The sequence below is a fragment of the Thamnophis elegans genome, chromosome 2 (genome assembly GCF_009769535.1).
Source record: "Thamnophis elegans isolate rThaEle1 chromosome 2, rThaEle1.pri, whole genome shotgun sequence".
NCBI lineage: Eukaryota > Metazoa > Chordata > Lepidosauria > Squamata > Colubridae > Thamnophis > Thamnophis elegans.
The window spans coordinates 144662783-144687729 of NC_045542.1; the positions used below are offsets into that span (position 1 = coordinate 144662783).

General features: G+C 47.0%; 1 protein-coding gene across 5 annotated transcripts in view; it reads right to left on the reverse strand.

Moving 5' to 3' along the window:
* The window catches only part of LOC116503867 (peregrin), a 31852-nt gene extending 7574 nt beyond the window's left edge, over positions 1-24278 (reverse strand). For 3 of the 5 annotated variants that reach the window (XM_032210552.1, XM_032210551.1, XM_032210550.1), the window contains exons 1-9: positions 24192-24278; positions 20089-20704; positions 17689-18648; positions 13169-13367; positions 12174-12308; positions 10596-10742; positions 6785-7091; positions 4734-5039; positions 1924-2208 (exon numbers count right to left, since the gene is read on the reverse strand). In XM_032210552.1, the coding sequence (XP_032066443.1) occupies positions 1924-2208; positions 4734-5039; positions 6785-7091; positions 10596-10742; positions 12174-12308; positions 13169-13367; positions 17689-18648; positions 20089-20690 (2941 nt within the window). In that variant the 5' untranslated portion in view covers positions 20691-20704; positions 24192-24278. The remainder of the gene's footprint in view (positions 1-1923; positions 2209-4733; positions 5040-6784; positions 7092-10595; positions 10743-12173; positions 12309-13168; positions 13368-17688; positions 18649-20088; positions 20705-24191) is intronic. The other 2 variants (XM_032210553.1, XM_032210554.1) reach the window with 2 other exon arrangements.
* Between the last annotated feature and the right edge of the window lie 669 nt (positions 24279-24947).

Here is a 24947-nt window from a genome sequence, read left to right on the forward strand (position 1 = left end):
AATCTTTTTTTCCCTCCCCAAGCCATCATTACTCTCCGATAAACATGTTCAAGCTGCTTCCGCATGATTGACTCCTAGTGGGGCCAAGCACTGGACTTCCATTGTAGGCTCAATATGGAATCCCCACAGACTGCCTCCAACTCAGGCAGGGAAGACTTAGCATTTTTAAATATGTTTCAACACTGCATGTACATTTTTTAAAAAAAGCATTAGTGAAATCAAGGGAAGTGGGCTGCAGCCTTACATCAGAATAACATGTTTGTCCACAGACATATGAAGGTACTAGCTGGATACCCGTGCTCTGCTACGAAACTATGTGAACAGGCTTGATAAATCGACACTTACAGCTTGAAAATTAATTAGTAGTTATGATTGGCCTCTCCTTTACCCTTCTCTCCCTCAGGCTTGCCCCACAGAAGGAGAAGCCTCTCCTTTCCAATCCCACTCCTCTCCATCAGGCTGGTCCCATTGATCCTATCCTTTCCCCTTCTCTCCCATAGGCTTACCCCACAGAAGCTTCTCCTATCCTATCCCCTTCTCTCCGTCAGGAATGCTCCACAGAAGCCTCTCCTCTCGTATCCCCTTCTCTCCCTCAGGCTTACCCCTCTCCTGTCCTAACCACTTCTCTCCCTCAAAGTGTGTTAATAATAATATAAGAAATACTAATGATCTGATGGTCATTTTGAAAAATCCTTTCTTAGCGAGCACCTAGAAGCCAAGAGGAACATATGTGCCAAATATCAAGTTTGTAGGCTTTACAATTCTGGAGATTTTGTGATAGCGCATGAGTGGCATTTTGCTTATATATCTATATATCTATATTATATCTATATTATATCTATCTATATTATATCTATATTATATCTATATTATATCTATATTATATCTATATTATATCTATATTATATCTATATTATATCTATATTATATTATTATATTATATTTATATATATATATAGAGAGAGATTTTATATATATAGCTATAGATATAGATAGATGATAGATAGATAGATAGATAGATAGATAAGATTCATTAGTTCATTAAATTCCTCTCTAATTTATTGCTCAAATTATCTATAAAATGAGAGGCAAGAAAAAGGCGGCATTTAATTACTCCCATTGAGAGCTCTGGCTGAGACTAAGAGAGCTGTAGTCATCATGTCTGGAGGGGTGTCAGATTAGGGGAAGGCTTAGATTGTATAAGCATATAGAATGTATCCATAGAAGATGCTACTCCTAGGTTCCCAATATGGATTTTTTTAAAGAAAAAAAGTTTGAACTGTGACAGGGTTCATAAATCATGATGATTAGTCTGATTTAGACCTACCAAGTTGTATAAACACAGACATTTGGACTTATTCAGTAAAACACGATTCAATAAGCCATGCTAATGTGATACACAAAGTAAACATTTATCTATCGGCTGTACACTGAGCTCATTTATATGACGGCCCTTTTCCTTCACAGTGACGTTTTGAATTAAAACAATAAATATTTATCCAGTTGCCTTTATCAGTACTGCACCTTTAAAGTCAGATCCTCTGCAGATTTACTCTCATTAAGAGCCACTACATTCCCAGAGAAGGGAAGTTTTTACAGGAAACCAAACACCTCTTCCTTCATAAGAGCCGGGGTGGTGCAGTGATTAGAGTGCAGTACGGCAGGCTACTTCTGCTGACTGCCAGCTACCAGCAATTCAGCTGTTCGATTCTTACTGGCTCAAGGTTGACTCAGCCTTCCATCCTTCCATGGCTGGTAAAATGAGGACCCAGTTTGTTGGGGCAACGTGCTGATTCTGTAAACCGCTTAGAGAGGACTGTAGAGTACTGCGAAGCAGGGTATAAGCCTAAGTGCTAAGTGCTATAATGCACATAAGGTAGAACCAAGGTCCGGCACTCAAGGTTTCCCAGCAGCTTCACTCACCAATCGGAGCATCCTCCACCGATTTGTCGCTGTCGCTGTCGGAGCTGGAACTGGGGCGTGGGCTCCTCACCCGCTTACGCTGCCGCTGGGATCCCATGATCGGGAGCTGAGGCGGCCCCACGGGGCTGTTCCCGTGACCTGCAGCCAGCTGACTGTCACGATTCTTGGGGGGGCGCCCAGGACGCTTTGGGGGCACGGCGGTTTTGGGATTCTTCTTGGAGAAGAGCACCGATGTTCTCCTGCCGACTTCGTGTGCTGGGGTGGAGGAGGAATTGGGGCCAAGGCCTGGAATGAGGTGGAGGCTTTGGTTTAGAGGAACAACTTGAGCACTCTGGGGCCAGGAGCCTTCTTCCAGAGACAAGGGCAGGTGGTCCTTGGTTAACCGTAGCAATTGGGATCATTATTATTGTTGTTAAGTGAATCAACAAGGGTCATTAAGCAGGAACATCACATGGTCACCATTTACAACCACCTGCCGGCTTTCCCACTGGTCTGGCTTGTTGGAAGCCAGGAAAAAAAGTTGCAAATGATAACCACTTGACTGTGAGATGCTGCTATAACCAGAACTCTCAGGACTGGACGTAAGTACCACTCATTCAGTGCCACCACAAGTGCAAATGGTCACTGAATGAGTAGTCATTAACCAAGGACACTGTAAGTTGAACAGTTGATTTTTAAGAGGGTGTTCAACCTTTCCGCTAAGGCGCACCGGCCAGCTGGTCTTCAGGTTTCCGGCTTTCTGGTGCTCCAGTGTGCTTAAAGATCAGCTGGCCGGGGCACATGTGCGTGCTGGAAACCAAAAGAGCAGCTGTCAACGATGCATGTGCCCACAGAGAGGGCTCTGTGTGCCACCTCTGGCACGCATGTCATAGGTTCACCATCACAGCTCTAGATCCATCAAGTGCCTTCTTAACAACACTGTGATATAATTAATAGACTTGATCTGGGGAAATCTCCATTCAGCTGTGATGCACCTTGCGTAACATTAGACTAAACGTCATCTTTCAGGACTGGGCTATGGACAAATCACTTCATGCTGCTTGGGTTTTCTTAAAGGACAAGCAAAGAGCCGAGAGACAGAATTGGAAGACCTCTGGAAGATGCCATTCTAACATCAGACAAGCATGGCTGACCAGCTTCTGCTAAAGTAGTTTGCAGAAGGAAAACGTTCTGCAATTGCTGAGGCAGACTTTTCCAAGCGTTGGTTCAGTGGCCTTGCCCTAACCTAGGAATATTGTCCCATCTTCTGGAAGTGGCACAAAGCCTTCTCTGCATCCAGGAAACAACATGTTTTAAACCGTTTCCCCCCCCCCCCCCATTATATGTTCGTTATGTGTCTTTTTTTCTCTTTTTTGTAAGCCGCCCGGAGTCCTTCGGGATTGGGCGGCATATAAATTTTATAAATTAAAGAAATAATAAATGTTAGGCTTTTTTTGTGAAAACAAGGTTACTGATTCCAAAAGGTTCTCTTTCAAAAATTAGGCAAGCTTTAGTGACAGCTGTCTTCCCGTGTGTAACTCAGCAGAGTAATAAGGGCTGGATGAGAGGAGCTTCTGTATACGTTCAGGAAGATGGGCCCCAGGGACAGTGAAAAGCTAAGGAAAAAGGCAGGAGAAATACTGATTCCTCTGAAGAAAAGGGATCTCGGCATCTTCTAACCCTTCCATTTCATTGTTATCTGGGGAACGATGGGAAATGTAGTTCAACGCGTTTAAGGAAGAGAGAATCTGTAGCTCAGGGATGAACTGTGAAGTTCTTGGAGCTCTCTGATTTTGATCGTTTGCTTGCAGACATTTCACTACCCAGCTAGCTAACAGTGTCAATACGCTGATGACGTTACGCAGTTGGGTAACAAAATGCCTGGAGGGGAACAACCAAGCTCAGGGAGCTCCAAGGACTTTCACGTATGAAAGATGCCACGTTGGAGAAAACCCAGCTAGGCTAATTCCCCATGGAGATTCTCAGTCATCCAGGTCACGGTTGCTCCGAAGGCATTTTTTTCAAACGGCAACTTGGACTTCCTTTCTTTTTTTCCCCCTTGAAGGATGTTTCGCTTCTCAACCAAGAAGTTTCTTCAGCACAGGGGTGTCAAACTTGATTTCATTGAGGGCCACATCAGGGCTGTGTTGGATCTCAGGGAACCGAGGTGGGAGTGGTCAGCTCAACGTCACTCATATCGGGGACGCTGTGGTGGTCCGAGCTTTCTGCCAGCTAAAACGGCCTCCTGCAGCTCTCTGTCAGCAAAAAACAGAGCTGGGGGGGGGGGGGGCATGCATCGCACACCTAGGCCCCGTTTTGGGGCACAACGGCCTCCTGCAGCCCTCTGCCAGTGAAAAGGGAGCCCAGGGTACTCACATATGACCCTTCTGAGGTTTGTTTTTGCTGGCAGAGGGCTGCAGGAGGTTGTTGCAGCCGAAAATTGAGCCCCGGGGAGGGGGGCGCAGGCAGTCTCACAAGCTCCATTTTCACTGGCAGAGGCACTGCAAGCTGACCCTTCTCTGTTTCCAGGGCAGCCTCGCAGGCCAGATCTAAGCACTCTGTGGGCCGGAGTTTGACACCCCTGTTTCAGCAGAACTGAAGAAGCTTCTTGGGATGAAAAGTGAAACGTCTTCATGAAACAAAAACAAAACAAAACAAAAAGCAAAGGAAGTCCAAGCTGCCTTTTGAAAAAACACCTCCGGGGGAAACTAGGCTAATGTGGCAGGACTCTTGCATTCCCAAGAGATGCCCCTGCAAGCTTCCAGAGAGAAGGAATGCCCCAATTCGGCACAGGGACAAGCAGCTCCAGGCTTGCTAGCCTCACCACCAACCTTTGCTGGTTTCTTGGCTGCTGCTCTCCTCAGCGGCGCTGTCGGTTTGAGGGTCCTTCTCGCAGGGGTTATGGGTCGGCAGAATGATGTGTGGCAAGTGGCCGTGCCCATCCCTCCCTGTCTCCCGCTGGTGTGCCAGCTTGCGCCGCAAGGCGGTGATCTCCTTCTTGATCATCTTGATTTGCCGGCAGCGGCTCACGCTTTGCTTCCCGGCGCTCACCTCGGGCAGACGCTCGAGCAGGAGGTTCAGCTGGTCTTCCAGAGGCAGGTGCTTTTGGTTTTCTGACAGCAGCAGCCGCTCCTCATCTGGGGGGAAAAGGAAACATCTGCTTTTACGAAATCTTTGTTTCGTTTTGTCTTAAAAGCGCCCAAAGTCACTTGACTGTGAGATGGGCAGCATATAAATTTAATGCAGAGGTGAATTCAATTAATGTTTTTCCTTTAAATGTATTAAATGTGTAGACCGCCCAACTCACACGTGGTGGCTTTCAGATTCTTAATACAGGTAGTCCTCGACTTAACAACCATTCTATCAGTGACCGTTCAAAGTAACCAATCCAAATTCACGATCCAAATTCGGACCCTTGGCATCTGGCTAGAATTTATGATATTTGCAGTGCCCCAGGATCACGTGATCAGCTTTTGCAATCTTCTGACAAGCAAAGTCAACGGGGAAATCAGATTCATTTAACAACCCTGTAACTTATTTAATAACTGCAGTGATTCACTTAACAACTGGTGCAAGAAAGTTCATAAAATGGGGGCAAAATTCATGTAACAACCATCTCGCTTAACAACAGACATTTTGGTCTCAATTGTAGTCATAGATCGAGGACTTAAAAGATCCTGAGTTCAGCTAAAGGACAAACCATTCCTTCTCCTGGTCCTTCTCATGGCGGAACGGCCTCTCAGAACCTCCACTCTGGAGGCACAGCTAAGATGCAGAGCAATCGTGGCTGTCCAGAGATTGCTAAATCACAATTACCAGCTGTCTCAGCCAACAAGTCTAGCATCGAAGAATCCTGGAGTTGTAATTCAACCACATGTGGAAGAGGATAGTATTCTGACCTCAAGGTTTGAGTATAAAAACACTGTAGCTTTCCTTTCTAATCAAGGAGAGAAGCAACTTAGAACTAAGGAGGAATTTCCTGACAGTTAAAACAATTAATCAATGGAACAATTTGCCTCCAGAAGTTGTGAATGCTCCATTAGTGGAGGCTTTTAAGAAGATGTTGGATAACCATTTGTCTGAAGTGGTGTAGGGTTTCCTGCCTAAGCAGGGGGTTGGACTAGAAGGCCTCCAAGGTCCCATCCAACTTTTTATTCTGTATTCTGTAACTTAATTAGCTTTAGTGAGTTACCTTTTATCGGTTTATCTCATAATGGTCTTGCTTCCCACAACCTATGCTCATTCCTATTTCTTCCAGTGTTATCAAAATTTCTTAAACAGCTTCCAAACCACTTGTTTTGCTAGTGTTTCTCTTTATTTCTTAGATTTTTATATAAACGTGCAGAGGGGAGGAAAAGATCCATGATAATCTATAATAAACTAAAATAGTTTGGCCATTTATGGATTCAGAATTCAAAACAAGTCTGGACTGAGTTTGGATCGGGATCATTTGAATGATCATCATCCTAGCAAGCAAGCAAATGAACAAGCCCAGAAAACATCCATTAAGAAGAACATTATTACATTCTCCATCTTTTGCATTGATTGGCCAAGGCAGATAAGGAAGCATTGGTTTAAAATGGATTACGATGAATGCACCCACAGGGCAATAAATTGCCACACTAATTTTTTTTGCCTGGGCTAATTCTCTCCCCCAATGTTCTCTGCTCTTTCATCCCTAAATGTTTCCCTTCCGCCTGACATTTTATTGGAACTGAATTTCAGGCAGAAGGGTTCTAAGCTTCCTTTTCATATATCTCTTACTCCAATGCATGGCAGTATTACATCTACATGCTCTTCTGCTCTAATACGCTGGAGCAGGATTTTTGGCCGTACTGTTGCTCCAGAAGGGCCCTGCCCACCTGTGAGAATGAATACTAACCGTTCTCGGTGCTTCGCAGAGGAGCCTCCTCCCCAGCCATGGGGAAGTGCATGCCGGTCTCAAAGTCAATGCCCATCTTCTCAGCTTGCCGGCGTGCTTGTCGCAGCACTGCACCCCCTTGTTCCCGCAACCGAACAGCTGCCCGGTAGAAGATGGTGTCTTTGGCATTGTACTTCAAGCAGTTGCTGACTATCAGGTTGAAGTCCTCCTCAAACTCATCCAGGTTCAGGTAGCGATAGGCCTCCAGCTTCTGCTTCATTGTGTAGAAGTCCATTGGTTTCTTGATGTGGTCCAGGTAATCTGGGACCTGCAGTGGACAAAAGAGCAGGGAGGCTAAGAGGCTGGGATCCCACCTCTGGGGCAGTCCTGCTCCAAGAAAAGAAGAGGTTAGAGCAGCCTTCAAAATGGCTTCAAAGCTCTTGCCCAATCTGGAGCAATGTCCCCACGTAGAAGGGGTACTGCCGTTCCCTGTGGGCACATAAGACACGACGCAACAGGCAGTCAAGAAACACACCCAAGAGCAAGCAAAAATCATTTAAAAAAAAATATCTTGAAAGGACTGCTTGTTTTTCAGGGAATAATGCAGCACGTCAGAGAGAAATAGGCAGGCTCATTTTTGGATGTCAGTGGATTAAGACGCTGAGCTTGTTGATCAGAAAGGTCAGCAGTTTGGCAGTTTGAATCCCTAGCGTCATGTAACGGAGTGAGCTCCCGTTACTTGTCCCAGCTTCTGCCAACCTAGCAGTTCGAAAGCACATAAAAGTGCAAGTAGAAAAATAGGGACCACCTTTGGTGGGAAGGTGACAGTGTTCCATGCACCTTCGGTGTTTAGTCATGCCGGCCACATGACCACAGAGACGTCTTTGGACAGCGCTGGCTCTTTGGCTTTGAAACGGAGATGAGCACCGTCCCCTAGAGTTGAGAACGACTAGCACATATGTGCGAGGGGAACCTTTATCTTTACCTTAAAAACTAGCTACTTAGGGTTGACCATCCTTAATCCACCTGGAAACAGAAGTTCTCAATTTTTTTCCATTCTTCATAATCTAGAGGTCCGCCTATTCTGGCTCTGATTTCTCAGTCTCAACGCACAGCTCGTTCAATTACTGGGTGCTCTCCAAATCTTATGCATGCTGACTTTTTCCCCCAGCGAAAGGACAGAGAGGTAAACTGGACATTTTAAAATCAATGGTTGCTACAGCAAGGGGGGGGGGGAACCATCCTCTTTTAAAAAAAAAAAAATGATGTTACACAGTGGGTTTCCTCACTCCAACCAACAGAAGGAATGATCTAACTCTGAACCAATGGTTCATTTTGACGGATTCTGTAAAGAGATGGTGTCTTTTGAAATTCTATTGTATTTTGATTTGCGGGTTTTTAATATGTTGAAATGAGGGGGATTGCTTCATTTACTGTATTTTTAGACAAAGGAAAAAAAAAGAGTCTTCTCTTCTTAATTCTTTATCGTAAATAGCAAAACGGTCCTTCAATAAAAAATTCTCCTAAATAAAGCAGGTGAAAGGAGATTATTACCAAATCCATGGGCTGTAATTAGATTCTCAGATATTTCAGGGAAAACATTGGTATCAGCTAAAAGTTAATACTGTACAGACTTATTGCAACAAGGTGCTCAGAGATTCCCCGCCATGGGAAAAGCAATCCCCTTGACTTCGTCACCTGTAAGTTATGACCCAGCAATTAAAAAAACGAGAGAGATAATTGATCCACCTAAAGCAATTTGATGATTAGCCTACCATCACCAGCCATGCAGGAGGAGCTTGCTTACCTGAGCCTGGGGAATAGCTGTGCAAAGCCTGCTGCTTGAATGAAGCAGCCACCTCCAACTCCCATTAAATACAATAGTTGCCATGGTTAGGAATGGCAGAGGCTGAAGGCATTTGAACTAGGGAAGGCTGGAGAACAGTCTCAAGATTACAATAGCAATAGCACTAAGCTATATAACTTAGACTTATATACCCCTTCACAGTGCTTTACAGCCTTCTTTTAAAGGGTTTACAGAGTCAGCCTATTGTCCCAACAATCTGGGTCTTCATTTTACCCACCTCGGAAGGATGGAAGGCTGAGTCAACCTTGATTCTGGTGAGATTCAAACTGCCAAATTGCAGTCAGCTGGCAGTCAGCAGAAGAGCCTGTAGTGCTGCACTCTAACCACTGTGCCACCATGGGTCATAAGAATGTAATTGGAAAAGTTCTGAGAGCTGATGGCATTCCAGGGGGAGGGGGGGCTCAATCATTTATTAGCAAATTAGGCAGCCATTCATTGATTACTGCCTATGGTAGGTGGGAGACTATTGGCTGATCCCCAACACCTAAGCAGGAACAGACCTGTCTATCACTTGGATGGGAGACTAGCAGGAAATCCCCAGGCTACAGACTAGACTGGGAAGTCACATCTTGAAAGAAATCAAAGGTAAGACCCATTCTGGTAGAGAGATATACCCTGAGGATGGGCTCTAGTATGAGTCCAAAAGCTCAGAAGACTAAACCCCTGGTCCCAGTGACCAACCCCCATTGGATCCTGCAACATTATCCTGGGACAGGTATATTTGCTTTCATTCGTAAGCCACTTTTAAGCTGTTGTCAAGGAACCTGTATGGATGGGACCATATGATCTAGCAGGAGATGAATTTGGGGAAGCTTTTGCTTTTAACAGGGTCCGAAAAGGAAGCAGAATAGCCATACTAGGTCATATATAAATTCCACCTGAGGGAAATAGGAAAGTAGAAGAAAACAGCTTTTTCTGGCTGGACTATACAGCACAGATTAGCAGATTTACCCTGCTCATAAGGAAGACTGGCTTCTAGAGCAACTTGAAGGTCAACCAGGCTTGGGACAACCAATGTCAGTCTATCCAGAGTTACCCAATCTAGGGAGGCATGAATATCGGGATACTCAAGGAGGAGCCACAGTACTTCTGCTCCTTCACAGAACCTTCCCTCTCCATTCTCAGCCTTCCACTGCGATTACTGATGACCCCAGAAACATCACCTTACACCTAAACTCCAACTGAAATACCAGCTTCATAATACCATAACCAGAACCAAAGCGATATCCAAACCAGTGTCTGGGTGGCATGGTGATGGAAGTGATGGAAATGAACCCAAAAGAGCCAGGTTAAAAAAAAAAAGCCCACCTTTAGTCCAGTTAGTTCTGAGAGAGACTTCTAGGCCAATCGCTGACTCCTGGCCCAGGCTACCTAACGGGGATGTTCTTGAAGGACAAAACATGGATGAGGGAACATTGTCTACGCTGCCTTGATCTCCTGGAGAAAAGTTTTTAAAAAGTAAATAAATAAGAAACCAAGACAGGGAGCCCTGAATGGTGCTTTCGTTCTGACAACAGGGCCCAAGCTAGAATCAATGGTCATCCACTGATGCCAGGATTGAGAACGGGGGCTAAGAGGAAGAGCACTTGAGGGATCTACTGCTCATGCACATGCCATGTATGAGGTGAAACATACAACTTGGAATAGAAATGCATACTAAAAAACCACTTGAGCCCAAGCATTCTCTTCCAGGACCATGAGAAAATCCACATTATGATTGCACAATCAAACAAGGAGCAGCGATTTAACGTTTTAGGCCAACAGGCCCAATTCTCTAAGGTTTCTCACATTCCGTATTGGGACCTGGATGCTACTAGCCGGCGTGGCACGCGTAACTGCTTGGGCCTAGCCACGAGGGTGTGCGGAGTATCTTGAACAGAGAATAGGACCAGCAAGCCGCAAGTCCAGCCCCTCGGCCGGATGGGAACAGAGCAAAAGATAAATTGGGGGTGGGGGGGTTCTTACTTCGTAGAGTTCTGTTACCTCAGACAGCGGGACCGGCTGGCTGAAGATGTTGCCCGTGTCCTTCTCCTGGAGCTGCTCGAGGGTCCGGCGCAGGAGGATGAGGAACGGAGTCAGCTGCACCTCCAGGGCCACTTGCTGGATTTTAATCTGGAAGAGAAGTGGAAGGTGCTACTGAGCACGTGGCGGCCAAACCACGTTGGTTTGCCGTTGTTACCTTGGGGGCCTCTGAATCACCGTGGGGGTTAGAAAGCAGGAGGGCCCAAAAGGGAGGCCGAGCTCAAAGGGCACAAGCAGCATCTGGTCTTACGTTAGCAAATCCGTTATCGGTTTCACTCTCAGCTTCCATCCCTGAGACCTGTGCCCACAAACCTGATAAATACCCGTGTTTCCCCGAAAATAAGACTGGGTCTTATATTAATTTTTGCTCCTAAAGACGCGTTATAGGGCTCGTTTTTCAGGTGATGTCTTATTTTCAGGGAAATACGGCACTAAATGCATCTGTCTGGCTGAGGATCTTAACTGGGACTTATTTTGTGGGGGTAGGTCTTATATTACAAGCACCCTGAAAAATCATGCTGGGATTTGCTTCTCGGTTGGGTCTTGTTTTCGGGGAAAGGGTGCAATCTCTAACCCAATACAAAGCCAGGTTCAAACTTTCTAACTGCAGGGGGTGGGGGTTTTTTTGTATCAACTGGCTGCTCTCTATTTATATAGGGAGGTAACATGCCCCAAAGCCTTCTTGTCACCCTTAGTGACCTGAGTGCTTATAAGCCCCTCAGAGGTGCTCCCGAGCACCTGAGATGATGAGCTGCAAGGACATTATCAGTCTAATAAACAAGCTGGCTTTTGGGCAGCTTGCCTGATACGACTGAGCTTGTTTTTGTGAAACCCCCAAGTGAACCTGCGCTGAGCCTCAGGGACACTGGCTGAACGCCACTCCCCAAGGAAAGGCAAAGTTGTAGTATGCACAGCCCAGAGCAGGCTTTGTTTGCATCATGGAAAACAGCCCGGCAGCAGGTAGAGAACGAACACCTTCTAGGTAGCAACAGCACTCAGACTTACATAGCACCCTACAGTGCCTTTCAGCCCTCTCTAAGCGGTTTACAGAGTCAGCACGTTGCCCCCAACAATCTGGGTCCTCGTTTTACCGACCTTGGAAGGAGGGAAGGCTGAGTCAACCTTGAGCTGGTCAGGATTGAACTCCTGGCTGTGGGTAGAGTTTGCCTGCAATACTGCATTCTAACCACTGCGCCACCACGGCTCTAAATGCAAATCAGATGGCCCCCTTCTCCCCCCCAAAAGCAAACCCTTCTTTGTGGTTGAAATCATTGGCTTCTGCAGTTTCCTTTATCCTCCCAGGGACACGTCATGCCTTTCTCTGTCAGTGTCATCCTCCAATTAAAAAAGGCCTAGAGTGCAAAAAATCCGCCATCTCCTTTCCTTTAAAAGCCTCCAATCGCAGGTATTCTTGGGAGCATCCTACTACCCCTTCCCCCCCTCCCGCCATCCCCAAAGTCATTCAGAGGAGAACTCCCATGCCTTCCCCCCCACCCCAACTCCCTTCCCTGGCACAGTTACCGTCTCTCTCTTGAGCTTCTCCCGCTTGCGAATTAACTCCACCAGCAAGCGCGCTCGTTCCAGGTCGTGGCGGAGGCGCTGCCAGGACTTCAGCTGCTCTTTCAAGGCCCAGTTCTTATCCTCTGTGTTATCTCGCTGCAGGAACATCAGAGTCTATGAGAGGAAGGGGCATCCCTGCCAAATGCCAGGCTGCCGTTGCTTGTAGAACAGCAGCAAATCAGCTCCTGCCAGAGTTGCTGCCAGGAGCCAAAAGGAAGTGGAGCATGGCAAAAGCCACAGCCGTGTCGGGTGGAATGTGGCAGGCCCACTTTCGGGAAACTGTTCGCTTTCTCCCTCCCTCCCTTGTCGCAGAGGAAGGAAGGAAAGTGCAAAGGCACTAACAACTTGACATCAAGTTACCCTGCCGGGTTCACTAACTACCATTGAGCAGCAACTACCGTACGGTATTCAGGATCTCAGAGGAAGTGGGCCTCCCGTTCCATGATTCTCTAGGAGGAGATGCCAAGACTGAACATGGGGCTTCCTACCTGCAAAATACAAGTCCTTGGCAGCTAATCCCCCAGCTCACCTTGCTTTGAAAGCTGAAATTTTCCTCCCTCCATAGGAACTGGGAAGCCTTGTCAAACAAGGCTCATGACGGTTCCCAAGCCAGCCCACGTGGCTGCAACCCATCCAGCACGGAGAAACCGATGGATAAACTGAGCCGTTGGGCGAGGCTGCTGGATGGGCCACTCTTGGGAATGGCTGGAAAACTGAAAGCGAGTCGGGCCTCGGTCACGCTACGCTCTTTCCTGTGTGACTGTTTTTATCTCGTGGATACATTTTAGCTGCGGTTATGAGTTGGGGAGCCATACCAGTTGGTTAAGTCAATAAACGTAAGCCTTTGCTCTCGGCCATGTGCACCCAGTGGTAGCAAGGGCTCTTCCACAGCAGGGACATATACACCCGTGCCCTTTTCATCCACCCTTGCCCGAAAACTCAAGTGAAAGCCGTACCTGCTCAGTCTTGGCCACTGGAGGAGGAGGAGCCGGCCTTCCTTGTTCACAGTTCCTATGTGACTGCAAGTGCGTTTGGAGCCGCCGCAACAAGGGGACTCCATTGCGGGATTGCCTCTTCAGAGTCCAATAACTGTGCAACCTCTGCATGAACTGACTCTTTCGCTGAAGGGTCAAGCGGTTGGTGATCTTACTAAGCCTGCAGGGGAAGAAGAGTGGGGTCAGATAGGAGATATCACAAAAGGCCAGAATCCTACCAGACTGTTGAGAAAGGATGCTGCAGCGGCGCTGGTCAGGGGCAGTAGATAAAACAGAAGGATTCAAATTCTGCATTCAACCAGAATAATCTTAATGTCAGGTCTGCCATCTTCAGCATTCTTCGCTTCGCTGGCATCCTGCCTTAAAACGCAGGAAGGGGTAGAGGTAGGAGGGGGGAATGACAGGGTGACAGGAAGCAGAGCAGCCAATCCAGAGCAGACTGGCTGATCAAGGACAAAGCTGTGAGAGCTCCACCAAAGAGGCGGCAAACCTCAAAGCCATTCCCAAAACACCTGATTCAAATTTCCTTGGACCCTGATGGGACTGGTCAAGGGGGGAGGGAGGACCAGGGAAGAGGGGAAAATGCAGGCTTTGCGCGGGAATATTCAGATCCAGCTTTGCTTATGCTGTAACCACTTCATTTTTTTTTTAGTAAAAGTAAACCTTTCACTTCCAAAAATTGGACTCGAGAGTCTTTCTTTCATAAAAGTTCAAGTCGGGACAAGCTTAACACTTAGAACTACAAAGGCAACTTTCAGCACTCAGCTTGATGGACCGAACAAGAGCAAAAAAGGCTAATGAGTAATTCCAAAATCCGTTGGGTGAAGACTGAAGGTATTGTTGTCAACTACATCATTCCCCGGATCGTAACAGGTTTTTTTTTTTTTTTTTTTTTTAGAATTTTTATTAGAATTTGTAGGCCGCCCTTTTCCCTGAGGGGACTCAGGGCGGCTCACACAAAAACTGGGAAGGGGGAATACAGACATTAGGACAAACATGTAATAAAATAGCAAGCAACATACATTCATCATTCGGGAGGGGTAACTATCCTATCCCCAGGCCTGACGGGCGAGCCAGTTCTTCAAGGCTATGCGGAAGGCTTGGACGGTTGGGTTGGGAAAGATCGCACAGTGAAACATCTAAGCTGTTGAAATATCACTTCTGCTAAACTTTCACATGTCCTGCTTCACAATCACCCTCTTAGGTACTATTAGAGTCAAAAATCTACTGACGATTTCAGTGAAACCAAGTTTAAGCTTTTAATTGTTTTATCTTTTTTTAAAGATAAGACTACCAGTCATTTAATAGTGATATGGGCAACATACAAATACAATAACAGACAGACAGACAGACAGACAGACAGATAGATAGATAGATAGATAGATAGATAGATAGATAGATACATACATACATACATACATACATAAATACATACATACATACATACATACATACATCTATACATCTATATTCTTAAGTAAGGGTTCATCTGGAATTAGAAGACAGGACAAAACCTGTCCAACAAGTTTGTCTCACACGTACTTTTCCTAAGTAAGGTGTAACTAATACCATCCAAGGTACCAACATTAAAATTTGGTTGCAGAGACTAAGAAGGATGAGAGGAAAATAAAATAATTGGGTGCTGATGGTGGCAGCTACAGTTCAACTAACACTCAATTTGACATAGTTTCAAATATCTCCTCGGTTTCATTTCAGCAAGTTACCAACTCTCAGATTAATTCTACTTGCAGCTGCTGCTTACTTCCTGTCCTGGAACAAGTCACAAATCCCTTCCAGTGAACAATGCCAACAGCTACTAGTCACAGCAACACAACCATTTGCCCAAGGAAAAGCATTATAGCAGTATGAAATGCTGTATGTGCTGATTGCCTAATCTTTAAGCTACAGAGGAAGGAGCGCTTAGTGAAAACCTGGTTTTATTAACCCTGGAAGGATTGATTTAAACAGGGCGACAGTATATGAGTTGTGAGGAATACATTGGGGGGGGGAATTCACATGACAATGATCAGAACAAAGAGGAACAGAAATCGTAACCATTTGCTGCCACCTAGTGCTCATTTGGGTTTTTACAACTTAGCTACAGTAAGCCCTATTTTAAAGCACTTTTAAAGCAAAGCCACAAACACTGAAAAACTACAGGATCACCAGGAATCTGAAGTATAGTTAGTCCTCAACTTATGACCACAAACAGCCCAACATTTCTGTTGCTAAGTGAGACAGCTGTTAAGTGAGTCTTGCCCCATTTTACAACTTTGCTTGCCACAGTTGTTAATTGAAATCGCTGCAGTTGTTAAGTTAGTATCCCGGTTGTTAAGTGAATCTGGCTTTCCCCTTGCTTGTCAGAAAGTAGCAAAAGGAGGATCCCATGACCTTGGGACACAGCAATGGTTATAAATATGAATCGGTTGCTGAGTGGCTAAATTTTGATTACCTGATCATGGGGACGCTGCAAAGGTCATAACTGTGAAAAACGATCACGAGTCAACTTTTTCAGTGCCAACGTAACTTTGAACAGTCACTAAGCGAACTGTTGAAACTCGAGGACTACCTGTATAAAAAGTACCCTCCAAAATGTGCAGCTCATAGCATTCTCAATCTATGCAAAACAGCTCTACAAGGAAGAGGAAGCCTTCGGGAAAATGAGGTGCCATTGGTACAGGCAATGCCCATTCACCCAGGGGTGCGAGTCTTCGGTACATGCACGCGGAATTGAAAGGAGGCTACATAGGACATCTGGAGCCACAACCTGTTCAGGTGAACCGATACGAACCAGCTGAATACTACCTCTGCATTCACCTCACTTTCAGTCCTTCTCCCCAACACCAGTTAGGATGATAACAGTGGGAGGGAAGCATGTAGACAGGAGGAGAGGCCAAACCAGATACATCTGGGCTGCTTTCTTATAAGAATTTCGTGGGGAGGGAAGTGCCAAATTAAAGAACAAGGTCAAAAGATTCTAGAAAGCAACTCTGTTTAGCACTGCTGCCAAACTGATTGTGCAAGCAGCGGCTTTGGGTTCTCAGTCCATTAATACATTTCTCAAGAGATCTGAAAGCAACTCCAATTCTGCTTTAAAGAGGACGTCGGATGCGTGGAGTCCACAACGTACAACCATTTGCTTAATGACTGTTTTAAGTTACAACAGTGCTGGGGGGAAAAATGACTTATAATTGGTCCTCACATTTATGACCATTGCCGCGTCCCTATAGTCACATGATCAAAATTCAGGTGCTTGGCAAACAGCATATATTTAAAAACTTTGCACCATCCCACAGTCGCATAATTGCCGACTTTCCAAACCATCGTCTGACAACACACTCAATGAGGAAGCCAGAGTCACTTAACAGTGCAGGTAGTCCTCAATTTACAACAGTTCATTTAGTGACAGTTCAAAGTGACAACGGTGCTGAAAAAAGTGACTTATGACCATTGCAACATCCCAATGGTCAGCTGATAAAAATACAGGCTGTTGGCAACTGACTCACATTTATGACGGTTGCGGGGTCCCTGGGTCATGTGATCCCCTTTTGCAACCTTCTGATGAGCAAAATCAATGGGGAAGCCAGTTTCACTTAACAACTTCATAACTAACTTCACAACTACAGTGATTCACTTAGGAACTGTGGCAAGAAAGGTCGTAAAATGGGGCAAAACTCACTTAACGACAGCCATTTGGAGCTCAATTGTGGTTGTAAGCCGAGGACTACCTGTATATGATTCACTTAAGAATAAGAGCAAAAAAGCTTGCGAAATCAGATTGCAGAACTCATAGTCACCACCATGATGGTGATTCCAATCCCAATTGTGGTTGTAAATCAAGGACCATCTGTTTATTTCCTGCATCTGAAATGATTGCTTAGAAGAAGAATGAACAAACCCTTCCAAATGCTATTTTCCACACTAACAAAACAAAAATATGTTATCTTACTGGAAAGCCAAGCAGAGAAGAAATCCAAAATATTCTACATAATGAATTTCACCAAACACAGCCCCCAAGGAGCATAGCAGCTATACCTTCAGACAGATATACAGGTATATTCAAAGATTACAAGGGGGGAAAGGAACAGTTCAAATTCACGCTTAGCTGCAACGGTTTCCGAATGATGCTGGTCAACCTCTCTTATTGTAACTAAATATGTACAAATGTTATCACTATTTAAAATGCTACCAAATGTATCTCTACTTGGAGGGGGCTATTTTATATGTTCATAAAATGTGCATCTTACTTTATTTTAAGGAACCCTGCTGGTGTAACTGGTGCAACTGCAGACAAAGACAGTTCTTACATGCATTCCTGATTAGCTGACCAAAACGTAAGATCCCTCTGAATCTAGCTCTTCTCAGTTTCAGAAAATCCCCAATGGTAATCTCATTGTTACAAACAAGGCGGCACTCCAATGGCTCTATTTACATAGTTGACATGTGTCAAATAAAGAAGCTGAGAATGACAGCTGCCGTACCTGTGGGGAGGTATACAGGGCACTGACACCACCGGGGCAGCTGCTCTCTTTTCAGCCAGAATTTTCCTTGCCTTCTTCATTTTGATCCGGGATTTAGCCTTGGCCCTTTTCACCTTCTCTGAGCTCCAGCTTTTCCCATCCTCTTCTTCCTCCTCTTCTTCTTCCTCCCCTTCGCTATGGGAGAGGGCAGGCAAGCGTCGCATTGAGCCGGGCGGCGTGTGGATGTCACAGTAAGCTGTCTTCCGGACACTAAACGAAGTGCCATTGGCCCCCGTTTCTCGGACAGGCTCCATTTTCATGTAGAGCCCAGCCTGCTGAGCACAGGTAACGTGGAAGGCTGTGTAGCAGTTAGCTTTGTGGCACTGTATGCAGGCCCCAGAGCCTCGCTGCTTGCAGATGTAACAGGTCAGCTTCCAGCGGGCTGGTGGGATGTGTTCTATGCTGTCTATGGGCTCCAGGAACACCGTGTTCGCAAAACAGACCTCGGGGATCCAGAGGGCACACACCACATGGGCCCAACGACCATCGTCCGTCTGTTTGAAGGCGCCGCCTTTGTTTGGACACAGTGCGCAGTCCACAGCCCTGGAAGGCGACTGCAAGCAGCGGCGGCACAGCCACTGGCCTTCTGGGATGTAAGGGACCCCATAGCATTCCTGGTGCACAGCCAAGTTACACATGTCACAAAAAAGGATGACGTTGCTATTCTGACATTCCCCGTCGTTGCAAATGCAACAGACGGCATCCTCGTCTACCAAGGCATTTGGGTCACCTTTGTTGTGACTCTCAAAATAGGATTCCTTCTCTAGCCGGTCCATTAGATATTCAAAGATCTCCTGAGGAATTGGGCTGACACCTTCTGTCTTCCGACGTTCATTCATAATGTCCAACCAGATGTAATCTTCCTCATCCATGTCGTACTCAACCTCCTCATCCAGCTCTTCTGCTGACTTCTCAATGTATCTAAAAGGAGAGAGAGAGAGAAAGTGCAAGGCTGAGGAAAATGGGAGTCTTAGAAGGTTTACAGAGCTGCTATCTATTACTGAGCATCCTTACACTTACTTTAAGCGGTCTGAAAGGGTTACCATCACTTCACTGCCCTGCTCCAGTAAGTTCTAACTCGGCCTGGTTCCCTTCAGGTTTTCTGGATTTCATTTCCCAGAATCCTAATAGTTAAAAGTCCAATAGCGGTGCCAGAGAGTCTCTAGTCAAGTTGGCCAAGGGTCAGTTATTGCTTCCTCTGATTGCAGAACCATAATAATGAACCCCACATCTAGTTGTACTTTATCTCTGCCCTACACCCATCTAACCTGGAGAAGGTTCTAATGATGGGAAAGGTGGAAGGAGACAGAAGGAGAAGAAAACTAACAGCAACGTGGAGGGACTCAGTGGCAATGGACAGAAGTTAGGTTAAGTTAGGTTCAGATTATTATGGAGAAAAATCTATTTACGTGGCCACCAAGAGTCAACACCAACTTGATGACAATCCATCCATCCATCCATCCATCCATCCACACACACACACACACACACTGCCATTAGAAGTCACAGTGATATAACAAAGCACAAATGATACAAATCATGTAATTTGTGTCAGTATGTCATGGTGCAAATGCCAAAAAATGTGCCTTTTGCTTCATTTATCCCACAAAGTCACGACCTGTGTGATGTATATGTGTATCTCACTTTTTTCTTCCTTAGAAAGAAAAAGCCATGTCATAATAGGAAACCTTTAAACCTAAGATCTCCTGCTACTGAAGCTGAATGGAACAGGCTTAACAGTGTTGTTACAATTGGGGGAAGGAGACACAATGTATCAGTTTCATTCTGTACCAGATACTTTTCTAAATCAAAACAAGAGAGGGAAGGGAATGGAGAATATCTGTTTTTTGTGACCTTCAGACAACAAAGCCAACTTTGGGGAAGTCAAATTCACTTTAGCAACAGTGTTACCAACTTAACAACTGCAGGGATTCACTCAACAACTGTGATATAAGAAAGATCGTAAAACAGGGCAAAACTCCATTAAGTAACAACTATCTCACTCAGCAGCAGAAATTTTGGCCTCCACTGTTGTCTTAAGTCGAGGACTACCTGTATCGCAATGGAGTCACTTACCAAAAAGAAAGACCCTTCTTTCTGTCCCCCCTTCTGTCTTCTTACTGCCCCCCCCCCTGAAAACAGATTACCTTGGTCTCCAAACCGGAACAAAGTGCAGTGAATTCAATTCAATTCATTAGATTTATAGGCCGCCCAATCCCAGAGGCCACCTTATGAGAGGGAAACACATCCTGGAGGAGCCCTCCTCTCCCTACCTGAGGCTCCAGATTAAAGGATCCTCTGCCCCTCCCACTCAAGCTCTCTGAGCCACGGGACTCTGCTTGCGGTGAACTGACTTATTACCTGTAATAAGAAGTGGGGCGAGGTGGGGCATCGGGGGTATCCTGGTCCAGCTCTCGGTACACAGCCTCGGGAAGCTTAGGTGTGTTGCCAGCTGAGGCACTGTGGTGATGGTGGTGGTGGTTGGAATCCTTGCGTTTCTCCTTGTTCTTGTGCTTTCCGGCTTTGGGAGCCACCGAGGGCGTTTCCGTGTTCTCCTTGTTGCTGTTGTTCTCCGGGGCCTCCTCGGGAGTCTCATCATCCTCGGACACCACATCCAAGTTATCGAAAATGCTGATGCGATGCACGCGGCCATGCAGATCCACCTCTACCATGCGCTGAGCTTGCGCGTAAGTCATAACGTCCCGCCCTGGGGACTGCGAAGTCTCGGAGGGGCTGGGCGACTGCTTGTTGGTTGCGCGGCCGTGCCGGCCTTTCTTTTTGTGCTTGCGCAGAGGGGTGTTTTGGGGTGGCGGTGGATTGTCATGGTCGTAGTGGTAGAGATGGTACTCGATGCCACTGTAGCTCTTGTAGATTTTGCGGCAGGTGTCCACAGGACATTCGTAGGGTGGCTTGGTTGCCCGCAGGTTGTGGCAGAAAGTCTTCACGTCAAAGTCCACCCCCATGGTGTCCCTTGGCTCTGTAGGGAAGGAGCAGGAATGGTTAGGTTTACCATATTAGCCATTCACCAACACCCAGGTGCAAAGTGCACAGGCTTTACCAATGCTCCTGAATTCCTAGGACGGAAACTGTTTAACCCCAATTGATTAAGCAGAGCTGAAATCAGAAAGGCAAATGGAGACCTGGATGATCCAGAAGATCAACTGGTCAAACAACTGGATCAGAACAAGTATTGCAGCCATGTTGTAAATATGACGGGTATATCTTTGCATGTCTTTTAAAACAAGTATTATTTGTCACCTATTTCTTCCGAATTATTGCTAAATTTTGCACATTGATAGTAGCACTATCAGGAGACATCTTTAATTACAATCAATCCTTACCACCTGCTGTGTGTTCACCAACAAAATTCATTGTCCCGCGTACGCAGGGACCAGAAGGACCTACCTGCCAATCTGCTTCTTTTCTCCTTTAAAAAATAATCTACATTTTCAACAAAATTCTCCTTGTATCTTCTTGCCTTACTTGAATAGTTGCAGATCCTACTGTACACCAGTCTCATAGTGTCAATTTACACAGCACAGTGAAGATATGTTAATAATTGCGGTCAACACACAAGTGTGGCCTGAGATATGCAAAAGAAATGCAACAATCCCTCACATCCAAACAAGAATATCCTGCTACAGTCTGTCAAATTTCCAAGTTGAGGGTTTATATATCTTTATTAAGAAAATGTATACAACCGCCCCACTCACTGACTCTGGATGAGTCATATTGTTTTGAGTTGCTATCACACTTTATCAGTGCAATTGTGATATGTGGAAGGATTGTTTTGAACACTAAGTCCTGTGTTTTCTTTCTGCTTCAGATAAGGATGCTAATTTCTAAGCCTGGAATGTTGCTGCCGCTACATTACAGTTTATACTGGAAATAAATTCTCGGAGCTGTAGAATTCAGCACATCTTGAAAACAATACTGGGTAGAAATCTGTACTAAACAATTAGTATCAAGTGGCACCACTTTGTTAAACTGATTGTTTTGCTGATTGCAAAAAAACTAAGCAGGTCTGGACCTGGTCGGTATTTGTATGGGAGACCATAGTGGATCATAGAGCTGTAGATTGAGATGGGAAGTCAAGAAACATTTTTAGAAGGCAACGGTAAATCAGTTCTGTGTTTCCCCCCCCCCCCACAAAAAAAAACCCCAAACCCCAACCCCTTCTATCTGGACATATTTATGAGGTCGCCAGGAGTTAAACTCTACTCAAAGGAGATTTTATTTTTAACCATCAATCAAAGATGCGAAAAGGATACAAGTTTGAAAATAATCCCATTCTCAGTTGCATAAGGAAGATTATCCACATGCTATTTGTACTGAATTAAACTACATTATAGGAAATGATTCCAGGAAAGATTTCCCCAGTGCAGACCTGTTTTAGAGGAAGCATTTCATTTGCCTTTCTTTTCAAAAGTAAATTCTTCTATTTGTTTTTATGCTGAAGCTTTACTGGCTTTATTGAGACAGCTGAAGCTAACACTCTTATATTATTAACGATGTTCTTCTCTGTCTTTTTAATTCCAAGCCTCTGGGAGACTCTGGGACACTCGGATCATGTTCCCAAGTGAGGAGGAAGGAAAGAGGCTCCCAGCCCAGTCCCAAGCATACCTTGCTTTCTCACACACCTTTCTTCATCCGGCAGGGAGCCATTTGGCTAGGCAGGGAACAGGAATTAAGGAGGATGCATGGAAGGAGGATGGGGAGGATGAATCAATCACTTCACAATTCTGTTATAACTACCAATACCCAGCCTGGAGCAAACCCAATGGGCACTTAAAAGGGGACAGATAGTACCAGTGGGCATTTAAAAGGGGAGAGGTAGTACTAGTGTTATTCTGATGGTAACTTAGCACCCTTGCCATGCCACCCCATTACCTTGAGAAGAAATCCCACTAATCTCATCTTGCTGATTCCTGTCCTGTCAAGGAAGGGAACTGACTGAAGACAATCTGTCAGCATGCTAAGGAGGATTCCCCTTTACTGACACTTCTTGCTAATCCCATGTTTTCCCTCTTGCCTCTAAGAATGATGAACTCACTGTAGTGGAAATGGCTCCCCCATCGCATGGTTAACCACAGCTATGCACAAGGCAGAAAGAAAGGGAGAAGGGGGGAAAATATGGGAAGGTGAAGTGGAGGAATGCCAAAAGTTGTACTACTTCTGACAGTTCAATCTTTCTCCGCAATCTCGCTACCAGCAGGGGGAAAAATGACAGTTAAGACAGAGGATGTCGGGTATCGCTCCCGGCGGCTGGGATAAACAGGAGAAAATATTAAAGAGAGTGCAAAGAATGACAAGCACCCTCTCTGCCTATGCCAGTTCACACACCGCCTTCCTAATACCCGCAGCACCTCTCTTTTGGCACCTGAGCTCAAGTTAAAAAGAAAAACCTTCCACTGTCTTCCCATCCCCATACTCTACCTGCAGCTCTTAAGGAGGGAAGGACAACTGACAGAAAAGGGAGCTGTCAAAACTCAGGCTCAGTTTTGTTTTGGTTTTGTTTTCCAATTCAAGAGAAATCATGGGGGGGGGGGATATACCAGAGAGGAAAAAGACAGGAACAAGAGCTTGCAGGAGAAAGAGAAAGAGAAAGAGGGAGAGACCATTCCTTCTTTTAAGCGCGTTTGCAGCCACCCCTGTTGCACATCTGTGCTAAGAAGTTTTTTGGGGGGGTGTCAACAGCAGAGTTTTCCCCAACCGGCGGCCTTTCACGCGTGACTCCCCCAAAAAACGGAAGGGAGAAAGGTAAAAAGTTTCGAGGTCCGGTCCATCTTAAAACAGGCAAGCTTGGCTTGAGCGGTAAGCGGACGGCATCCATCGCGCGCACCCCTGACTTCCCAAACGGGCGGCTGATCCCACCGCCGCCCCGGAGATGCTACCTCTCCCCCCCCCGCTTATCACCTGCCACTCCCCCCAAAGGCCTGAAAGGGGGGGGGCGCAATGTGGGAGCGCAGAGGGTTTCCCCACCGCAGGCTGCTTTCCTACCAACCTCGCTCGCCCCATATTGTGAAGCGGACGAAGCTCCAGATTTTTGGGGAGGGAAGGGAGGAGAAAGACCGGGGGGAGGGGAGAGAGAGAGAGAAAGGCTGTCACGCTAACCCCGTAGCGGCCCGCCGCCTCCCCGCCTCCCGCGGGAACCCCCCCCCCCCTGCCATGCACGTGCGGCGGCCGAGCGGGGCTCCTGGGGAGGGAGACCCGCGCCAGCCTCCCCGCCACCTGCCGCCGCGACCTCTCTTAACGGGCGGCCCGCTTCATTCCACCCGCCCCGCCTCTCCCGCGCAGCCTCCGGGCGGTGGCGGGAGGGAGGAGGCCCCTGCCTGTCCCTTTCCGGGAAGGGAAGAAACTGCTGCTTTCGGGGGTCCCCTTCCCCGAGGCCGTGTCGCTCCCGCCGCCCGACGGCGCCTCGCCCAGCCAGCCTCCCAACCCCTCGGCGCGCGCGGATCTCTCACCGAGCTCGGCTCAAGCCCCGGCCCGGTTGAGGCGCGGCGGCTGCAGAGCGACTCCAGCGGCGGAGGGGCCCATCGGCCCAACCCGGCCCGGACAATGGAGGTGAAAAAGGCTCCGGCGGCGGCGGCGGCAGGAGAAGCGGCGGCGGCGGCAGCGGCGGCGGCGGCTCCTGCGCGGGGAGGCCGCTGGGTAAAGCGGCGCCCTGGCAACCGCACTTTCGCCACGAGAAACGGCTGGGCCCGACGCCCGGCTCTTCAAACACCCCCCCCCAACCCCCAATCCCACCGCCACCGCCCTAATCCCGGCCTCGGTTTGGCGGCCTCGCTTCGACAAAAGCCTCTTGGAGTCACACACACCCCGTGGGCGAGGAAGCGCCCCGCCGAGAGAGCAAAGCGGCCGGGCCGTCAGGGGCGAATCTGCCGCCGCGGATCGCCAGGCTTTGCGCGCTGGCTGGGGAGCCGGGAAAGGGGCGCTTGCCGAGTCCTCGCGGGCTGGAGTTCTGCCCGGTGCCGGGAGTCACGTTGTTGGAGTGGAAGCCTTGAGGAGGAAGAGGAGGAGGAGGAGGGTGGTAATTGGGTTCCAGAGTGGCCGGGGAGCTTCTCCCTCGAGAAGTCGTTTGTGTGTGTCTGTGTGTGTGTGTGCGCGCGCGTGTGTGTAGGTCTGTTGCCAGTTTGTCTGTGCATGTGTGTATGGAGGTCGGTTGCCAGTTTGTGTGTATGTGTAGGTCGGTTGCCAGTTTGTGTGTATGAGGTCCGTTG